An 18,616-nucleotide genomic window follows, 5' to 3' on the forward strand; every position below is an offset into this window, starting at 1 on the left:
TAGGCTCTCTCCCTTTCACACTGTTTTTTAAATTTTAATGTATGTATATGGATGTTTTGCCTGCATGTATGTCTGTACCTCCCTTGTGTGCCTGATGTCCAGGAAGGCCAGAAGTGGGTATCAGATCCTCTGGGAGCTGGAGTTACAGACATGTGAGCTATCATGTGGGTGCTGGGAATTGAACTTGGACAATAGTAGCCAGTATTCTTAACCACTGAGCCATCTCTCCAACCCATTTTTGTTTTTAAAGATAAGGTCCCAGGCATCCCAGGCTGGCCTCAAACTTGCTATGTATCTGATCCTCCTGAATACTGAGATTACAGGCACATTCTACCACAACTGGTTTATGAAGGGCTGGGGATCAGTTCCAGGTCTTCATACATACTGGGCATCACTCACCAACTGAACAGACTCTTTCAAGTCTCAGAGTTGAGTTTCTAAAGAGCAAAAGTACTTGTCTGCTTCCTGGAACTCCCCAGTGATACTCATAAACTCCAGATGAGGTTCTCAGTTGTTTCCCCGGTCTTAGACTTTTGTAGCATGCCAGAACATGGCAGTAGTGTGCCTGTGTTGCTCTGAATGTTTCTGGGAACTTAATGCTTCCTGATCCCTCCGTTACCATCCAGCTTATGGTCAACAACTGCAGGCTTTTTGTTTTCCTGGTGGACATGGCAAAGCTGGCCCACAGCAGGTACCTGCAAATGTTGCTGGAAACAGTCATCAAGGTAGAGGTGGCCAGCTCTGGAGCTAGACATAGGAGCCTATGCAAGTCAATCGTGATCTGAGGGGCCTGTTGCCTCTGATGGGAAGAATGAATTGCCTTTAACTCTTGCCCTTTACCCTTGCTCAGCCACATTTAGGGGTGATCTGGACTCCCATCTGTATGGGGGAGGTCTGTGAATTACCAAAAAAAGCTGGAATCAGGGCAGAGATTGAGCAAAGAGTGAGGTTCAGATGAGATTGGCAGGGGTCACCTCTAGAAGAATACTCACATGGTAGTGGGAAGTTCAAGAATGTGTCAAGTGCCATGCTGTGTTTGGAGAGAGCTCAGCCTAAGATCTGGTCACCATGTCAACTACATTCTTTCATAGGAGACTCCATTCCCCCACAGCTCTAGGGTACAGGAGCTACAGACTGCTCCATCTCCATGTAGAAGTTTTCTTTGGCTGGTCCTGGACTGTGGGGAATTGACCTAGGGACTGAGTCACTACCATAATCCCAGCTTGGTGGCCCCCTGTCTCTAGAGTGTGGGTGAAATAAAGGGGTTCTGCCTAGGGGCTGGGCTCTCCAGGGCTGCCATTGGTGCACTGCCCCCTCCCTATGCTGCATACCTTGCCCACAGCTGAGCAGCTGAGAGGCTATTTATAAAGGCGGTGAGATCAGCGGCAGAGGCTATAAATGCACTGGCCACGGCTGAGCCCCACAGGAACAGTGATCCAGTGCACCAGAGCTTTGGGCTGCGACACCAGGATGAGTACCAGTGCTGGTGGTAGTGGTGGTGTGGACTGTGGTGGCAGCAGCAGCAGGTATGACCAGGCTGGGGAGACTGAGGTCCTTTGCACCTTGTGAGCTTACTACCTGCATCCTCCCTTTTTACTCACAGCTCTCAGACTTCCTGTGGGCCTGAGTCCTCAGGCTCTGAATTAGCTCCAGTCACACCAGCACCTCGGTTGCTTCAGGGGCTCCTGGGCTCTGATGAGGAGGAGCAGGAAGACCCCAAGGATTATTGCAAGGGTAAGGCCTGACCTTGGCTGCCATGTGGTCAGCTAGATTACCACTGCAGGGGCTCAAGACAGCCTAGGAGGAAGAAGGTACCCAGAGACTAGGGCCCTCATGAGACAGATGATCAGCAGGACCAGGCTATCTTGAAGGATGGGGAGATGTCCTACTCTGATCTATTGGCCCCCTTCTGCAGGTGGCTACTACCCAGTGAAGATAGGTGATTTGTTCAATGGGCGGTACCATGTGGTGCGCAAACTAGGCTGGGGCCACTTCTCTACGGTCTGGCTCTGCTGGGATATTCAGTGAGTGGCTGGGATCTGCCTGTGGGTTTGGTTGAGGCCACCACGATGACCATGTGAGTCTGGCAAAGACTGGCAGCCTATGAGGGTCTCCATTTTACAGGCGCAAGCGCTTTGTGGCCCTGAAAGTAGTGAAGAGCGCAGGGCATTACACAGAGACAGCTGTGGATGAGATCAAGCTCCTGAAATGTGTGAGGCACCTCCCCTACTGTTCCCGGCTTCTCGAACTGCCTTGGGCCTGGCAATGTGGATGCAGGGCCTGCTGGGGCCCTGCAGAGTGGGGCGGGGCTCCCAGAGGGGGCAGGTTCCAGCTGGCTCTGCCAAGTAAGAGGACCTGGAGGGCAGAGACCTGAAAGAGGCAACTGCCTCTCTTTAAGTGGGCCTCAGCTGGACTGGGAAAGGGGGCCAGAAGTGTTTCTGGGGAGCTGAGCAGCTGGTGAGGAGCTGGTTGGCGCCATCTGTGGCTCCTTGCCTTTTTGTTCCAGGTCCGGGACAGTGATCCTAGTGACCCCAAAAGAGAGACCATTGTTCAGCTCATTGATGACTTCAGGATCTCAGGAGTTAATGGAGTCCGTATCCTTTGAAGGATGAGCAATATGGTAGAGGTCCTCAGATTTCTGGTCTGCACCATGGGACTCAGCCCTTACAGGGATAGCCCATGATGCAACACTACAATGCCCTTTGGGCATTTGTGTTTCTGAGTAGGGGGGACATAGGTAAGCCTGTGCCTTAAATGTGTTGCTGGCTGCCCTTCACTCCAAGTCCAGATGTGTGCATGGTTCTAGAGGTCCTGGGCCACCAGCTCCTCAAGTGGATCATCAAGTCCAACTACCAGGGTCTGCCTGTGCCCTGTGTTAAGAGCATCGTTAGGCAGGTAGGTGCTGCCTCAGGTTGCCCAGCTTGGCTAGGTGTGGCTGCTGGGGTTCAGCTGTAGCTTTCGCCAGGTGCTACATGGTCTGGATTACCTCCATACCAAGTGCAAGATCATCCACACGGACATCAAGCCTGAGAACATCCTTCTGTGTGTTGGAGATGCCTACATTAGGCACCTGGCTGCTGAAGCCACAGAGTGGCAGCAGTCAGGGGCCCAGCCCCCATCCCGCTCCACAGGTACCAAGAGCATGTGTGGGGACTGGCACCAGGACTCTGAGCCTCAATCCCTGCCTGAATTACTACTCCTTTTTTTTTCTCCTCAACCCCTACCCACAGTTAGCACCGCCCCCCAGGAGGTCTTGGTAAGTTGTAGCACCCTCTCTGTCCCTGTTTCCTTTTCCCATCCAAGCCAGATTAGGCCATGTCCTCAGAGCTTGGCTCCTCAGCCACATCTGTTCCACCTTTTGAACTTCTGCAGTGGCACCTCTAAAAAGCTGGGTACCTGAGAAAAGAGTGATTACATAGAGTGGGTCATGTACTCCAAACTGCCTCTGGTGACTACTGGGCCCACTACCACCTCGATGGAAGGATACTGTGCCTTCCCCAAATGGCTACTTCAGGTCGCTTCATTTAAGCTAGGAGTGGATGAGGAGCAATTTGGGCGGGCCACCAGGTTCTCCCCAAACCACAAAGCTTTAGGGAGTAGAGGGATAGGAGGAAAGGCACATAAATGGATGAACGGCTGGGACTAAGGGTGAGACAAGAGGTAGTAGCACCATTTTTCTCACACCCATAAGGAGTTAGTTCTGGGGTCCAGGGCTGGGCAGAGAAACCAAGGAGGTGACCCTGACTCTGGTGGCAGACTGGTAAGCTGTCCAAAAACAAGAGGAAGAAGATGAGGCGCAAAAAGAAGCAACAGAAGTGGCTGCTGGAGGAGCGGCTGCGGGACTTGCAGAGGCTGGAGGCCATGGAGGATGCAGTACAGGCTGAGGGTGAGGGGGTCAGAGAGGGCGCTGGGCCACTATGCGTGCATGTGGAATCCAGGCCTCTGCTCATGTGTCTTTCTGACCCTTTTCCCCAGACTCTGGCTCAAGATTAGAGCGGGGCAGCGGCTCCACCTCTTCTTCAGGCTGCCACCCAGAGGGCACCAGGGCTGGCCCCTCTCCAGCCTCTTCTTCCCCTGTGCCTGACCGCAGCCTTAGTCCCAGCTCACAGACCTCAGGTTTCTCAGGGTCTCTGTTCTCCACGGCTTCCTGCTCCATCCTCTCAGGTTCATCTAATCAGCGTGAGACTGGAGGTCTCCTGTCTCCTAGCAGTAAGTATGGGGAAGAGTGGGCAGTGGCTAGGCAGGACCAGGAAGAGCAGGGCCAGATCAGTCTATCTTCCTTCTCTCCTTTCCTCAGCACCATTTGGTGCTTCCAAACTCCTGGTGAACCCCCTGGAGCCCCAAAATGCAGACAAGATCAAGATCAAGATTGCAGACCTGGGCAATGCCTGCTGGGTGGTATGCTGAACATTTTGGGATGACAGGGTGCTTGGTCTTGGGGAGCCCTACCCTAGGCCTCTGGCATAGCCTAGGACTCACATAGTCTTCTTGAGTATAGCTGAGAGCTACTTCTTGCTGCTCAAGTAGAAGAGTCCTGTACCCATGGCAAGGGACATGAGCCACTGGGAAGGGGTTACCCTCAGGTCACCTAGATAGGCTCTCCTGTAACATCTGGGGAACTCTTAAGAATCAAAGTGAGCTCCATGGAGCTCAGGTGCATGGACCAGAGGCAGGAATGGGCTGTGGGGGCAGGTTAGCCTGGTCCCAAGCTCCTGTTCCCAAGGTTCCCTTTTCCTCCAGCACAAACACTTCACGGAGGACATTCAGACTCGGCAGTACAGGGCTGTGGAGGTGCTGATTGGTGCTGAGTATGGCCCCCCAGCTGACATCTGGAGCACAGCATGCATGGTATGCTAGTCCAGCTGCTTCCATTCATAGGGCCAGCCATCTGCCACATCCTTACTTCTCCCTTCTCTTCCAGGCCTTTGAGCTGGCCACTGGCGATTACCTGTTTGAGCCTCACTCTGGAGAAGACTACAGTCGTGATGAAGGTAAGGGAGGCAAACCCTGGCCTTGGCTTTAGGATCTCCAGCTGCCCCCACTCTGACTCCCAACCTTCTCTGCCTACAGACCACATTGCTCATATCGTGGAGCTTCTGGGAGACATCCCCCCAGCTTTTGCCCTCTCAGGCCGCTATTCACGGGAATTCTTCAACCGCAGGGGTAGGGACCAAGTAGGCTTAGGCCACAGGGGCTAGGAGAGCAGATGGGTGGACAAGGACCTTGATTCTGACAGAACACTGGGTGCCAGCCTACCTAGGGACACAGCCTAATGTTGCCCACCCTCCAGGACAGCTGCGCCACATCCACAACCTCAAGCATTGGGGCCTATATGAGGTGCTCATGGAGAAGTACGAGTGGCCCCTGGAGCAAGCCACACAGTTCAGCGCCTTCCTGTTGCCTATGATGGAGTACATCCCTGAGAAGAGGGCCAGTGCTGCCGACTGCCTCCAGCACCCCTGGCTTAATCCCTAGATCTTGCTGGAGCTGTGGACAGCAGGGGCTGTGCTGGCTTTGCCCTAGTTCACAGTGCCTTGAGAGAAAGCAGGCAACTTCTACCACCCTGTGGGAGCTGCTCTCCCACCCTACTGGGTACTATTGTGTTTACCTCCTCACCCACGGCAGGACAGAAATGCTGAGGCAAGGCCCACATCTCAGCCTGTCTACTTGTGATCCTCCTAGAGGGTCCTGAGTGGGAAAGAGTGCCTTTTTCTTTCTAAATAAAGTGGGAACTGAAACACTGGTGTCTTGGCGTGAGGGAAGCACGTGGCCAAGTTCTGGGGCAGAAGTAGCTTTATTCTGGAGCCTGTTCACCATGCTAGCTGGAGTGCTAGAGTGAGAAGAGGGTCCTATGGATAGGTTAAGATAACTGCAAAGATAGTTAAGCTTCCACAGCCCGGCCATTTATGATGCGGATGTGACGAATGATGTCCTGGATGGCTTGGGATGTAGTACCTTGGCCTCCAATGTCTGGTGTATGCATCTGGAGGAAAACAGGAAGCTTGAAGATATCAGGCCAAAGTCTGCCACACAACCCCATGGTAGTCCAGCGCTACCTACTGTTTCCTATAGTTGGAAAGGGCAAGGAACTGGCACCAGGAAGCCAGTACCACCCTTCCCTTACAGGCCACAGCCAGTGCAGTCACTGCCTGAAGCATATAGGACTGGTCAGACCAGTATAACATGGATTAGAGGAGAGGAAACTGGAAGTGGGACAAAGAGGAGACAAGAGGAGCCTTACATTTTCGTTGTCCATAGATGCTAAGACAGCTTTGCGGATGGAGGTGGCATAGGAGTGGAGCCTAGAGGATGAAGAGAACAAGCTTTTGGTTCTCAGGACCTAGAGGCTGGCGAGAGGACTCATGACCAGGCATTAAGAAGCCACTTACTTGAGGTGGTCTAGCATCATGCAACTTGCTAGCAGTGTGGCAGTGGGGTTAGCAATGTTCTTATTGGCAATACTTTTGCCTGTGTTCCTTGTAGCCTGGAAAAGGGAAGAAGTGGGTAGGTGGGAAAATATAAGAATGCACGGCAGATGATTCTACTTGTGTGCCATACCCAGTAGAGGCATATCCCAGACACGGCAAATGAAGGCATATCAGGGCTTTAGAGAGGGAATGGGGATGCTCAATGTTAATATTCTGATCCCATCCCTTGGTGCCACCCTGTGTCCTGACGTAAAAGTCTCTTTTTAAGGAAAAACTCTGCCCATTTCTTCTCTCTCTCCTCTTCTGCTTCACTCCCATGAGGTGTGCACCCTTCAACCTCCCTCTCCCTTACCCCCTCTCTGTCTCCCTCTTCCTGTCTCTCTGCTTCTTTATCCCTCCACTATAATAAACTCTTCAAGTGGATGCATCGTGTATCACTGGCCACTGTTTCCCAGCATGCACAGGATACCCTTAGTGTCCCCCCACATAATAATAGTAATTCATAACAGTCATGGGTCTGTGTTTCCTTTAGAAATTTTCAGTCTTAAGCAGTACCAATGGGTAAACACCATTGTGGGATACCAACTATGACACAAGGCTACTATAAGAGAAAGAAAAAGATGGCAGAGTTGTGCCTGGCTACTCACTGTCTCAAATACTGCATACACATGGCCGTAGTTAGCCCCAGCCACAAGGCCCGGACCTCCAACTAGCCCTGCACAGACATTATTGACGATGTTACCATAAAGATTAGGCATCACCATGACATCAAACTGCTGAGGCCTGGATACCAGCTGTGGGAAAAGAAGTGAGCTAAGTTGTATAAGCCATGAGACCAAGGGTGGGCGGAAGGCTATGGAGCCAGATGGGCTGATTACCTGCATTGTTGTGTTATCCACAATCATGCTGTCAAAGGTGATCTGCGGGTAGCGGGCTGCCACCTCCCTGCAGCACTGGAGGAAGAGCCCATCACCCAGTTTCCTAGATGACGGGATACAAGACACCAGCTTGGCCTCTCACTACAGTCAGCTGGAGAGTACAGAGAACCAAGGAACCCTGTGGACTAACTTGTAACCCATCTTCCATATGAAAAAACAAACATAATCCCATTTATCTCACCTTTTCTAGGGATTCACTAGAGGATACAGAGCCCCAGGGACAACAGAAAACAGTCTTGAGTGTGGCCCCTGATACCCTAGACGCTGCAGGTGGACCTGAGCAGGCCCTTCCAGCTACTCTGTAGCTGTTCAAAGTAGGTAGAAAGGTATAGAGTAGACATACATGATGTTGGCCTTGTGCACAGCTGTCACTTTCTTACGCCCACTCTCCTGGGCCAGCTTGAAAGCATATTCAGCAATTCGAAGGGACTTGGCCTTGGTGATAATCTTCAAGCTCTCCACCACTCCTGCTACACTCTGAGAAGAGGCCAGGGAAAAACAAAGGGCTTAATGGGAGTACCACATGATGTAGCCTTATCACTGAGTATATCTGGCTTTTCCAACCCCTTGAGTGGGCACACCTTTTCCTTGTTTCTGAAGCTCTCAACTCTGACCCTGGCCACAATCATCACCACCTACTCAGAGGATCAAGTAGTTTTGCCTACCTCATGCTCTAGACTGCTGTACTCTCCCTCTGTGTTTTCCCGCACAATGAGGATGTCTATGTCCTTGTGCCGGGTCACCACTCCTGGCAGGCTCTTACAGTGGATGACGTTGGCATAGAGGTCTAGGCTGGTGCTGGGAGTGTAACAGGGAGAAAAATCAAACAAGGCCCAACTAGCAACTAGCCAGAGTCATGAATGCCAGCACAGCCCACCCTGGTCTTCACTGAACCACCATTCTATGTACATGGCTCTCACCGAAGGATGTTGTTTCGGGATTTGTGGGATGGTGGCAGGTTATGATTTGTTTCAATGTTGCCTACAGAACAAAAACAAACAAGATAGGCAAGGTAGAGAGGGATCAACTGCATTGCCATATCCCTGTAGTCACTCAATAAATATTTACTAAATGAATTAGTAAATATGCTTGACAGCTAGCCAGGACACCCTGCCACTTACTACCCAGGCTATCTCCACAGAGTGACCATATTTGTTTATGAATAAATTGGCTAGCCACACTGGGACCAACAAGATGACCTTGGTCAAGGTTACTGCCAGGTCCCAAACTGAGGTGCTATCCATGCCCAGCTCAGGGGCAGGTGGAGGCTGCCTGAAAAAGGCCCTAGCTAGGCCATAGCATGTCTGGGCCAGAGGAGCCCAGATATCTAGAGGAAGGAAAAAAGAGGCCCAGTGAGGCCAGTGAGGTAGTATCTGCTAGAAGGTGATTAGACCACACCAAATAGAAAAGCCTTTTTTAGTTTTAAAAGTATTAAAAAAATTTAAATTTAAAATAAAAAAAGAAAAGAGAAGAAAAGCCTTTTTTGGCAGCCCACCAGGACCACTTATCCCCCACTTCCAAGCTGTTCCCTGCCCAGACTGACTTCACCCAGAGTGCTTATGGCACCCTGTGGTTCATGTAAGGCCCATTCAATGCCAACATATTCCTCACACAGAGTGGTGGATGGGTTAAACGTCACAGAATGATTGATTAGTTTAAGGTTGTGCACCCAACCAAGGCAAACCCCAGGAAATATTGTTAGAATCCTTATGTATAATGTCCACGACTATGCCACTTGGAGCAAGGGCAGCAAGCAGAGGGGCAAACTACATCTCTGATCATTAGTTTGTGAAGAAAAGCTGTGGGTCAAAGCAGATCCCAGCAGAGGCATGCCTCAGTGAAGGTGGGAGGAAGCCACTGAGCAAGCTCACACAGGCCATTGAAATAACAACCATGCTATCAACAGACCCACAGAAGCCTCTACCCTGATGCCAAGAACAAGAGTCATCAATAATCAGAAAAATCTCTGAAACTGGAACCATGGGGACCCACAAAAGTCAGTATATAGGCAGAAAGAATCACGTATAGCACCCCAACCTGGCCCCTGGGCTCACCCTTTAGGGCCACACGGTTCCGGCGGATGGCCATGATGGCATTTCGGATATCCTCCTCATCAGCATTGGAGCTCACATGTACCTCTTCAAAGTCCACTGGCACACATGCATGCCTGCAGTAAAACTTGGCTAAAGAAGCTGGCCTAAGGCCTTCCACACCCCTCCTGAAGCCTATACCAACCAGTCTTTCCCCTTGACCTGGCTCAAGCTAAGAGGGAACTGGACCCACCCATGCCAAACATGAGGGTCATACTTGACCTTCACAGGACTGGTACCACTTTCTTTGTGCCCAGGTCAGCCTAGCAGGATGAGAAACATTGGAACACAAAGCCTGGGTTTACAGGCAGGCTTTCCTGCTGCCACCCCACTGGGTACCTGGGCAGAGTACCAGCTGGTGGGCTTCTGGGTTCCCTGTGCTTCTTGGCACAAAGTTCTTGGGGGCTTCCAGCTTGGCTTGGGGAACAACCCTCCCTGGGTGAGAAGTTAAGGGAGGAAGGTCCAGGCCCTCCATACCTGAATACTGATTTAACATGCAACATGAGCTCCGGGCCGATGCCATCCCCTGGGATCATAGTCACTGTATGCCGCCCACCATATTTAGCAGATGGAGGCTGGAAGAAGGGAGAGGGTCAAAGTGAGCCCTTGGGTACAACCAATGTGCACCCTGACTTGAGCCAGTTACCTTCTTCCCTCCAGTACCAATCCCACAGGCTATCCAAGGCAAGATTGCTGTTCTGGGGCTCTTGATCAGTAGCCACCACCACCCCAAGCCCACCTGGACTTGGGTTAATCCCAAAGCAACTAAGAGCCCCTCAAATCTAATTCAGTGAATACTCACAATTGTTTGTTGCTAGAGGGAAGACAGAAAGGAAGAAGACATGGATCAGCCAAGGTTGGAGGAACAAGGCTGTGTGACCAGGGAACTGGGTTCTTTTCCCTGGGGACTCTGTTTAGCATAACTTAGAGGGGAGGTGTGAGTGACCTCTGGAGACTGTGCCTCAGAGGGAAGAACAGGAGGGCCAGGGAGCAACATACAGTCATGTGTACATGGGTAAATATACATAGTACATACAGTCTCATATACATTACATGTGTGCACATTCATACACACACACACACACACACACACACACACACACACACACACACAGAGAGAGAGAGCTATGTGCACATGGAAATACATGAGCACAGCTCTCTCCCTCACATGTATACCTACGTGCCTGTGCAAACACACATCCAAGGCAGGTACTTACTGAGGAAATGCTCCTCCAGGGGGCCTCATTAGCACCCAGAACCTGTCAAAGAGAACCCAGATGCCAATGTTAGCTGTTCAATCCCAAAAGTCAAGTTCAAAAGAGCTAGCCTACCTCGTGGCAGAGAGGAAATGATTATCAGTAAACAAAAGTTCATCATGTATATAGGACATTCCAAAGCTTCCATTCCCAACAACTATTCCACAGGAGTACCAAAGTAGCCCAATACTTCACTCTCCTGTGGATCAGCATAATAAAAACTACATGCCCTGGCCTGGCATTGTAGTTTTAATCCAGAAGGCAGAGGCAAGTAGATCTCTGTGAGTTCAAGGGCAGCTTGGTCTACATAGTAAGTTCCAGGCCAGCAAGGATGACAGAGCAAGGTCTTGTCTCTAAAGCCTAACAAAAAGAGAACTGTATGTTCCCATCCCACTTGTGTACTGGCTTTTGATTTTCTTTTGTCCAATTATTGCTACATGTGCAAGGAAAAAGACTAGTAAATTTGAAATGTTGCAAAAGGATACTCTCAATAAGCCACCAACTCTAAGCAATAATTTTATTATGTCTTTCCTTATTATAAAGCCAGTGCATAGTCACTATAATAAATGCAATAGGGAGGTAAAGAGGATATAGCACCCCACTGCCCTGGGATAAGCACTGTCACCCCTAGGAAATGGTCCTTCAGAACAGAAATAAAAAATGCCTAGAAAAACACAGCCATTTCTGGAAGACTAATAACATATACCAATCTCTAGGATGGCTTTCACAAGGGACTGCAAGCTGCTTTTGTGGTGTACCCTGGATGGATGATGAATGTCCCCAATCTCATGACTGGGAAGCAGCCATGTTTGGCCATGTGATACTCTAATAGCATCAGAGAAAAAGCTGTTGGGGCCAAATGGGCTAGGTGCTAAGAAGTCATCCACTGTTCTTAAGATGCCACATCCTCAGCTCCACAGGAAAGCTTTCCTCCTCTTCCTGCTGTGCCCCCACTCACTTAGGAATACCTGAGGAGGCACTGGCATGGTACAGCTAAGTTCTTCCTTGTAACTTTAGGATTCTCTGCCACTCACCCACCAGACAGTAGCAGAGCATTCTAACCAATAGCAGAGACACAATAACCATTTTCTAAAGAGCCCCGCCTTCTTCCCAGAAGACTAGAAGGCTCAGATAGAGTCTAACCATTCCCCTCTGGTTTACCCTAGTCCCAGTTACAAGAGGCCCAGTAACCCTGGCACTAGCAATGCAGGAATGCCACTCAATGGCCCAAGCCAAGAACTAGGAAGGCTGACTATTAGGACCAGAGTCCCAAGGGTCTCTCACTACATATGCAGCCACCAGCATACTTGGAACTTCTTTGCTTTCTTTCTAGTACTTGTCAATATCAGATTGTTTGCAGGGTCTCCATGCCTTCTATCAGAAGGTAGCATAGACAGCCCTTTCTCCTGGGAGCCTTCCCTGGGCTGTTAAGTTCTACTTATACCTTACCCCTACTCATCTAAGAGACATAACTCTACCTGATTATCACCTCCCTGCACTCTTCCTAGACTCTGAGAACGGAGCATGTTTGTCTCACCCTCCACTGTCACTCCAAGACCAAGCACAGTGCCTGGCCCAGTGCTGGGACCACAAGGAACATTTCCTTAGTGAATAAGTACATCAGAAAACAAAGAAACAGATGGAGACCATGGATATCTGAGTCCAAATCCACCATCTGCTACTCTTAAAATGGCTTTGTGTCTACATCAAAATCCATGGAATAGAAGTCAGGCATGGTGGCATACACCGGTAGTCCTAGCACTTAGAAGGAGAGGCAGGAGGATCAGAAATTCAAGATTATCCTCATATATACAGCGATTTCAAGGCTAGCCTGGACTACATGAAACTCTGCTTAAAAAAAAAAAAGAAAAAGAAAAGGGAACAGTTAGTCAATCCATGGAATGGAGGTACCAACTTTATTAATTCCTCCTGGACTTCAGCTGTGTCAGTGAGCCAGCCTTCTAAGGGCCTGCACCAGGTGTGGCTCACACTGGATGCAGCCCTGCTCATGGAAGGGCAATATCACTGCTAGGGCTGAACCTGTCCCACAGCTGCCTCCTGTGCCAGATGTTACAATGGGCTTTGTCACAGTCCCAGAAAACTCCCCATAGACCCCTGATCTTGCTCTATACAGATGTGGATAGTTTCTTTTAGGGGATTACAAAGCTCTCCCTCATGAATCCAGGTTGTCCAATTAAAGAAGCCCAGTATGAGGCAGGTTGAGGAGTTGAAGTCCATATTTTAAATGGAATTTCATAAAGCATATGCAGCTCCCTCCCACAGAGAACAGAGGGGAGAAACATAGTAAGTAGAAGAGGCTGCAGGCAACATGGAGTTCTGGAAGGTCAGAGTCAGCAAATGCTTTGAGAACATGAAGTCCTCTCTGCTCACTGGACAGAGGGGAAACTGGAGCCCAGAGAGAGAAGAGAATTGGCCTAAGGCCATGTTCTGGGTCAGTGGGAGAGCAAGGCCTGGAGGTCATAGCTCTTATTCCCCAGAGCTAGTTGTTGGCTTGCTGGCGCTAAGTCGTGCTAACCAGGAGCTAAATCGGCTAACCAAGACCCCAAAGAGAAAGGCAAGGAAGCAAAGCCCCAGGGGCTTCCAGCCTCAGAATCCTGGTTCAGTCTCATTACAGGGGTTTGGGCTTGCTTGTTGGCCTTTTGACTAGAATCAAGTGTCAAGCCACTTGGGAGGCAGCTGATCTGGAGCTGTAAGAATGTATGAGGAATCAAGAGTCATTGGTAAAGTCTGATTCTCCACCTCCACTAGGACAGGTGACAAAGCAGTCCAAGAGAGGGAAACAAACTGAGTCTGGGAAGCAGACACCAACCTAGGTGGTAAGGACAAGGCGGGCCAGAATGTGACCTCTTCAAAAGGGCTTCCACAGGGACACTAGGGAGGGGACATCCAGCCACTGTGGTCCACCTTTCCAGCTCTTCCGGAGCCCCTGTCACCAGTCTCAGACGCCCCCCCCCAACTTCGCCCAACCTCCTCACTGACAGCAGAAGCGACCAATGAACTCCAGCGTGCAGTCCTCTCCCCGCCCCTCATAAGGCCCGCACAGCCAATTGAACTCTAGGTTGCTCAAAGGGCCGTTACCCCACTCCTGGTCTTAATGGGGTGTGAAGTCCCCCAGTGAACGCTGCAGCTGTCCCACCGCCCACTCACCACTCACCTCCCAAGGACGGCAGAGGAGAGTTGGCTTGAACACTGCCTTTGCAGCACCGCCAGCAGCTATCGCCACCTTCAGCGCCATGACGAAAAGTGAGGACCTCTACAGGTCAAAACGTTAAGACACTGTTCTCGCGAGAATTCAGCCCTGCGAGAGGTCGGGGATAGAGGATAAGAAAAAGCTAGCACTACGCATGTGCACGGTTTCACCGGTTCCTACGCTCCCTTCCGGTGCCTAGAACACTGTTGCCGCCATCTTGGGGGGAGGGAGGGAAGTGCGACCCGTTGGGACCCTGGCTAGGGAAGCGGACACGTCAGTGCCGCTAGCGACGTCACCAGGCCCGGCCCAGCCTGCTGGCGCACGATTGGGTGCTGAGGCCGCTTACGCGTCCCGCTTCCTCGTATGCTCCGCATGTTCAGGGCGGCTTGCTCTCTTTTCCCTTCGGCAGAGAAGAGGCGATGGCGGCGATGGCATCTTTCGGCGCCGTGGCGCTACTCCTGCTGTCCGGCTTATCTTGCTGCTCAGGTAGCGGCCTGGCCGGAGCTTGTTTCGGGCGAGCCTCTGTCCCATGGCAGGTGGTGCTGGGGGAGGAAGGGTGCGCGCGAGACAGGGGCCTGGCCCTTCCCGTGGCTCGTCGCCACTGGGATCTTCCCCTGCTGGGTGGCGTGGCGTCCGAAGCACCACACACCCGTTTACCCGGCAGCCAGGCTGCTGGAAGAAGCAGCCAAATGCTTTCTTGTCTGCTTTTGGGAGAGTCCCAAAGCCGCACCATGCTCCGGCCACCAGCTCCAGCCGGGAAGGTGATACGTCCTTGGTTCCTGTGTCAGAAGGTAGTCGCACAAGAGCAGTGCTTATCAGCGTCTGGCAATTCCCTGTGTGAGAATAGTGCTGGCAGAGAGGAACCAATGCTGTGTAGGCCAGGCTTCCCCAAGAGAAATCTAAGAGAGGAAGCAAGGACCCTCCAGGTAGAGGAGCAGAGTAAATGCACAAGGCAAGTTAGATAGGGAGCTTTTAGTGCCCGGACCCTCGACATTCCATGAGGCCCTGGTATATCCAATCCCAAGGTTCATAGCAGAATTGAGCTGTGCACAGATCCATTGATAGTTTTGAGCCATTTGGTGGTGGGGTTGAGCTTAACCTGGAGTCTAGACATGTCTTTTGGAAGTTGTTAGAGGAGCACCTCAGACCTGAGAGCCTGGATTGAGCAGGACTTGGCTTCTATATATACAGGTAGCCTTCCTCCATCCTTCCTACTCATACCTCAGAATCCTCTGGTCTGTTGCTAGCAGTGTCTTAAGAAGACAAACCTGGCTATAAAACCTATTAGGGGCTCGGCTCCACAGTGTCCACAGGAAAAAGGCCCAGCTTAGCAGGGCACAGAAGTGTTCCAAGACATCACATTGAGAGAACAGTTGGATGAGGACTGTTCCATTTAGTGTTTACTTCATACCCTGTGACATAATACCCTTAATTTTTCCCGTGGCCACATTTCCTCGGAGGTGCTTAGTTTACAGGGACAGGTTGGTGTTTGGGTCCAGAGTTTACTTCTCTCAGGAAACACTAGGACCATTCTTAACATTGTCAGCTGGCTGGATCTAGAGGCCCCACCCCCTTTTAAAATATTTTGAGACAGGTTTCACTGTGTAACAGTCCTAGCTGTCCTGGAACTTGCTTTGTAGACCAGGCTGGCCTTGAACTCAAAAAGATCTGCCTGCCTCTGCCTCCCAAGTGCTGGGATTAAAGGCATGCACCACCACTGCCTGTCAAGACCCTTATTTTGAAAGTTCTGTGTGTTGCCAGCACTCCACTTAGTGCCTGCAGAATACAGTAAGCTATTGAGGTGGTACATGGCTCTGAATTGAGGCTATCTTGGTCCACTGAGCTTCTGGAGTGCTCCAGGCTCTGGTGAGCTGCTTCAAGGCCTCCTGGTCCTAGATTCATGTGCTAAATCAATAAATCAGCTCCCCTGCTGTCCTCAAACACACTCCTGCTCCTTCCATGTTTTTGCTTCAAGGTTCACCTCTGAAGAGCCTTCCCTACCCTACCCTAACCTGTCTTAACATCTCTCACTGGCCCCTTCCATTATACTTCAGAACTGAGTACTAGGATCTACCTTCCAGACCCCTCTTGTCAGGAACAGAAGGATTTGTGTGTCCTCAACTCACCAAGCCTGAGAGGCAGAGCCAGGGTAAGCCCTTTTGCCTGGAACACACAAATTGGCTTTGCCTCCTTCCCACAGCAGAGGCCTGCCTGGAGCCCCAGATCACCCCTTCTTACTATACAACCTCAGATGCCGTCATTTCTACAGAGACCGTATTCATCGTGGAGATCTCACTGACTTGCAAGAACAGGGTGCAGGTGAGACAGCAGGGACTCAGCAGAGAGGGTGCAGGGGAAGAGATGAGGGTGACAGTGCTCTTCACTGGCAGTTGACAGTGACCTGAGGATCCTATCAACAGGGAGAATAAGGATTCCAATTCACAGGGTGCAGGAGAGATGAGGGCACAGCGAGGCCAAATCCTAGCAAGTACTTCAAGAGCATTTTCCTGACCTGCTTGGTATGCTTTGCCTCCATGCAGTAATGTGGGTAGACACCCCACTGTTTCCTGGATGAATGTCTGGAACGGGAGAAAGAACTAGGGTCAGGCCCCATGCCCCTCCATCTTCTTTCTGGTTGCAGTTTACCTGAGTGTGTGTCTGTATGGATGTTCTGAAAGTTTAAAATTGAGAACCCCAGTCTCAACCCCTGACCTGCTCTTCCTAAAATCTAAAAAAAAAATTGGACCTTTTGGGGGGACAATAGTCTTAGGGTTAAACACCTCATTTGGCACCTCTCTCTCAAGGTGCAAGAAACCACAAGGCCATTTTTATCATCCTACCCCTGTGTACAGCTAATAGACTTGCTGTGGGTTAGGTTAAGGTGGTCATAGGGGAGATTCACCTCGAGGAAAACATGAAGGAAGATGGTGACAATATCCATGGGTGTGACCTAGCATGGCTCTGGGCTGTGGCAGGCCTTTTCCTTGGGTCTTCCATGGCAACCTCTACCAATATAGCCCTCAACTGGCCTACTTTTCTAGTCATGGTACTGCTTTGGGCAGCACAATAGGGGTTCTGTGTATGCCCAGAGAAGGGAGGAAAATATGACTTTTGTTCTGTTGTCCTCACCTCCCCCATCCAGAACATGGCTCTTTATGCCGACGTTAGTGGAAAACAATTTCCTGTAACCCGGGGCCAGGATGTGGGCCGATACCAGGTAAGGGATACTGAATTCAGGGTTGTGGGGGAAATGGCTCAAAGCAGGGTTATAGGCCAAAGATTCAGACACTGCTCATAGTGGTGTTGTGCCAGCACTAGCAGAGTAGCCTTCATTTGTTTGCTATGCCCACCCTTTGCCAAACACCTAACCAGGTTTCATGGAGCCTGGAGCATAAGAGCGCCCACGCGGGCACCTATGAGGTCAGATTCTTCGATGAAGAGTCCTACAGTCTCCTAAGGAAGGTGAGTATCATCTGGGAACTCTGAGGCCCCAAGGAGGGAGGACATGCCCCATTTCTGTAGCCCTCTCACCCTGATCACTCTGTAGTCCCCTTCTGTACCATCAGCCCTCTAGGGGCCTAGTTTACATGGAGCAGGTGTGGGTACCTTCTTCCTACCCCTGACTCATTTGTCTCTTGTTCATTTTTCCTTTACCTGGGCAGCCCATATAGCACCTTTTGACCCCAGTCTCTCCCTTACAGGCTCAGAGAAATAATGAGGACATTTCCATCATCCCGCCTCTGTTTACAGTCAGTGTGGACCATCGGGTAAGTGGCCTTGTCTTGGGAAGAGAGAACACAGGTCACACCTCATCTTTTTGGGTTGAGTCTAAAGGATAGCTCTCATCCTCTGAAGCTCAGCTTCTGGGCTATCACTAATCTCTGTGTTCTGAGGACAAGTGATTAAGAGTGGGTGGTCTACTTTCCTGTCACTCCCCTGAACTGTCTTTTGGTCTTTTTCTTGTAGGGCACCTGGAATGGGCCATGGGTCTCTACAGAAGTGCTGGCTGCAGTAATTGGCATAGTGATCTACTACCTAGCCTTCAGTGCAAAGAGCCACATCCAGGCCTGAGGGCAGCATCCTCAGCCCTCTATTGCTTCTTTCAATAAACAGTTGCTATTTGACATGAGTACATTTAAGACACAGGATTCCTGTGTCCAAGGGGAGAGTTGGATATCCAGCTGCCCTTGTCCACCTGAACAGCAGAGATACTGAATGGGGATCTGTACTTTCCCCAGTGTCCTCTGTTTTCTAGTATGTAGCCTCTTTAGAAAAGATCATCTTTCCAGCTGGGCGGTGGTGGCACACACCTTTAATCCTAGCACTTGGAGGCAGAGGCAGGTAGAACTGAGTTCGTGGCCAGCCTGGTCTACAGAGCAACTTCCAGAATGGCCAGGGCTACAGAGAAACCCTGTCCAAACCAAAGAAAAAAAGGAAAGACCATCTTTCTTGCCCTCACTAGTCCCCAGAGCAGAGCTGGGTCTCCACCAGGCTTCTTGTCAGAAAGTGTTCCCATGGCCAGCCTAGGGTAGGCAGGACCCCTGTCTGTGACTCTTTGGGACTGTCTTGGCCTGGAGGGCCTTTACTGCACCTGTGGTTGGGAATGACATCTTCCCATGCAGAGAAGGCAGGGGCCTTTCCTAGTTTCCCCCAAATTCAGCAGTCAGAACCATCACAACCAGCCTCATCTTTA

At 50.8% G+C, this 18,616-nt stretch overlaps 3 protein-coding genes across 7 annotated transcripts; 2 read left to right on the forward strand and 1 right to left on the reverse strand.

Annotated features, from left to right (window-relative positions):
- The first annotated feature begins 278 nt into the window (after window positions 1–278).
- Srpk3 (SRSF protein kinase 3) lies at window positions 279–6,655 on the forward strand. 2 transcript variants are annotated; one of them, XM_036174276.1, is made up of 15 exons: window positions 279–1,526; window positions 1,604–1,734; window positions 1,916–2,024; window positions 2,125–2,212; window positions 2,507–2,594; window positions 2,789–2,895; window positions 2,966–3,131; window positions 3,231–3,256; window positions 3,757–3,886; window positions 3,976–4,209; window positions 4,298–4,398; window positions 4,741–4,848; window positions 4,922–4,991; window positions 5,071–5,163; window positions 5,291–5,738. In XM_036174276.1, exons 1-15 carry the CDS (start codon window positions 1,399–1,401, stop codon window positions 5,473–5,475), a joined length of 1,764 nt encoding a protein of 587 aa, XP_036030169.1. In that variant the 5' UTR covers window positions 279–1,398; the 3' UTR covers window positions 5,476–5,738. The 2 variants fall into 2 exon arrangements, with proteins under 2 accessions (XP_036030169.1, XP_036030168.1); XM_036174275.1 differs by having other exon boundaries at window positions 2,966–3,256; window positions 5,291–6,655.
- Idh3g (isocitrate dehydrogenase (NAD(+)) 3 non-catalytic subunit gamma) lies at window positions 5,776–14,128 on the reverse strand. Of its 2 annotated transcripts, XM_036174277.1 has the most exons (13): window positions 13,888–14,127; window positions 10,674–10,715; window positions 10,259–10,270; window positions 9,934–10,031; window positions 9,421–9,533; window positions 8,287–8,347; window positions 8,032–8,164; window positions 7,710–7,843; window positions 7,307–7,409; window positions 7,076–7,222; window positions 6,390–6,484; window positions 6,242–6,302; window positions 5,776–5,983 (listed from the first exon to the last, which is right to left on the reverse strand). In XM_036174277.1, the coding sequence occupies exons 1-13, from the start codon at window positions 13,966–13,968 to the stop codon at window positions 5,882–5,884; spliced, it is 1,182 nt and encodes a 393-aa protein (XP_036030170.1). In that variant the 5' UTR covers window positions 13,969–14,127; the 3' UTR covers window positions 5,776–5,881. The 2 variants fall into 2 exon arrangements, with proteins under 2 accessions (XP_036030170.1, XP_036030172.1); XM_036174279.1 differs by lacking the exon at window positions 10,259–10,270 and having other exon boundaries at window positions 13,888–14,128.
- Window positions 14,124–18,055, forward strand: Ssr4 (signal sequence receptor subunit 4). 3 transcript variants are annotated; one of them, XM_036174282.1, is made up of 6 exons: window positions 14,124–14,409; window positions 16,124–16,242; window positions 17,066–17,140; window positions 17,296–17,385; window positions 17,611–17,690; window positions 17,890–18,055. In XM_036174282.1, exons 1-6 carry the CDS (start codon window positions 14,343–14,345, stop codon window positions 17,936–17,938), a joined length of 480 nt encoding a protein of 159 aa, XP_036030175.1. In that variant the 5' UTR covers window positions 14,124–14,342; the 3' UTR covers window positions 17,939–18,055. The 3 variants fall into 3 exon arrangements, with proteins under 3 accessions (XP_036030175.1, XP_036030173.1, XP_036030174.1); XM_036174280.1 differs by having other exon boundaries at window positions 14,141–14,409; window positions 17,625–17,690; window positions 17,890–18,052; XM_036174281.1 differs by having other exon boundaries at window positions 14,141–14,409; window positions 16,127–16,242; window positions 17,625–17,690; window positions 17,890–18,052.
- The last annotated feature ends 561 nt before the right edge of the window (window positions 18,056–18,616 follow it).

The sequence above is a fragment of the Onychomys torridus genome, chromosome X (genome assembly GCF_903995425.1).
Source record: "Onychomys torridus chromosome X, mOncTor1.1, whole genome shotgun sequence".
Taxonomy (NCBI): domain Eukaryota; kingdom Metazoa; phylum Chordata; class Mammalia; order Rodentia; family Cricetidae; genus Onychomys; species Onychomys torridus.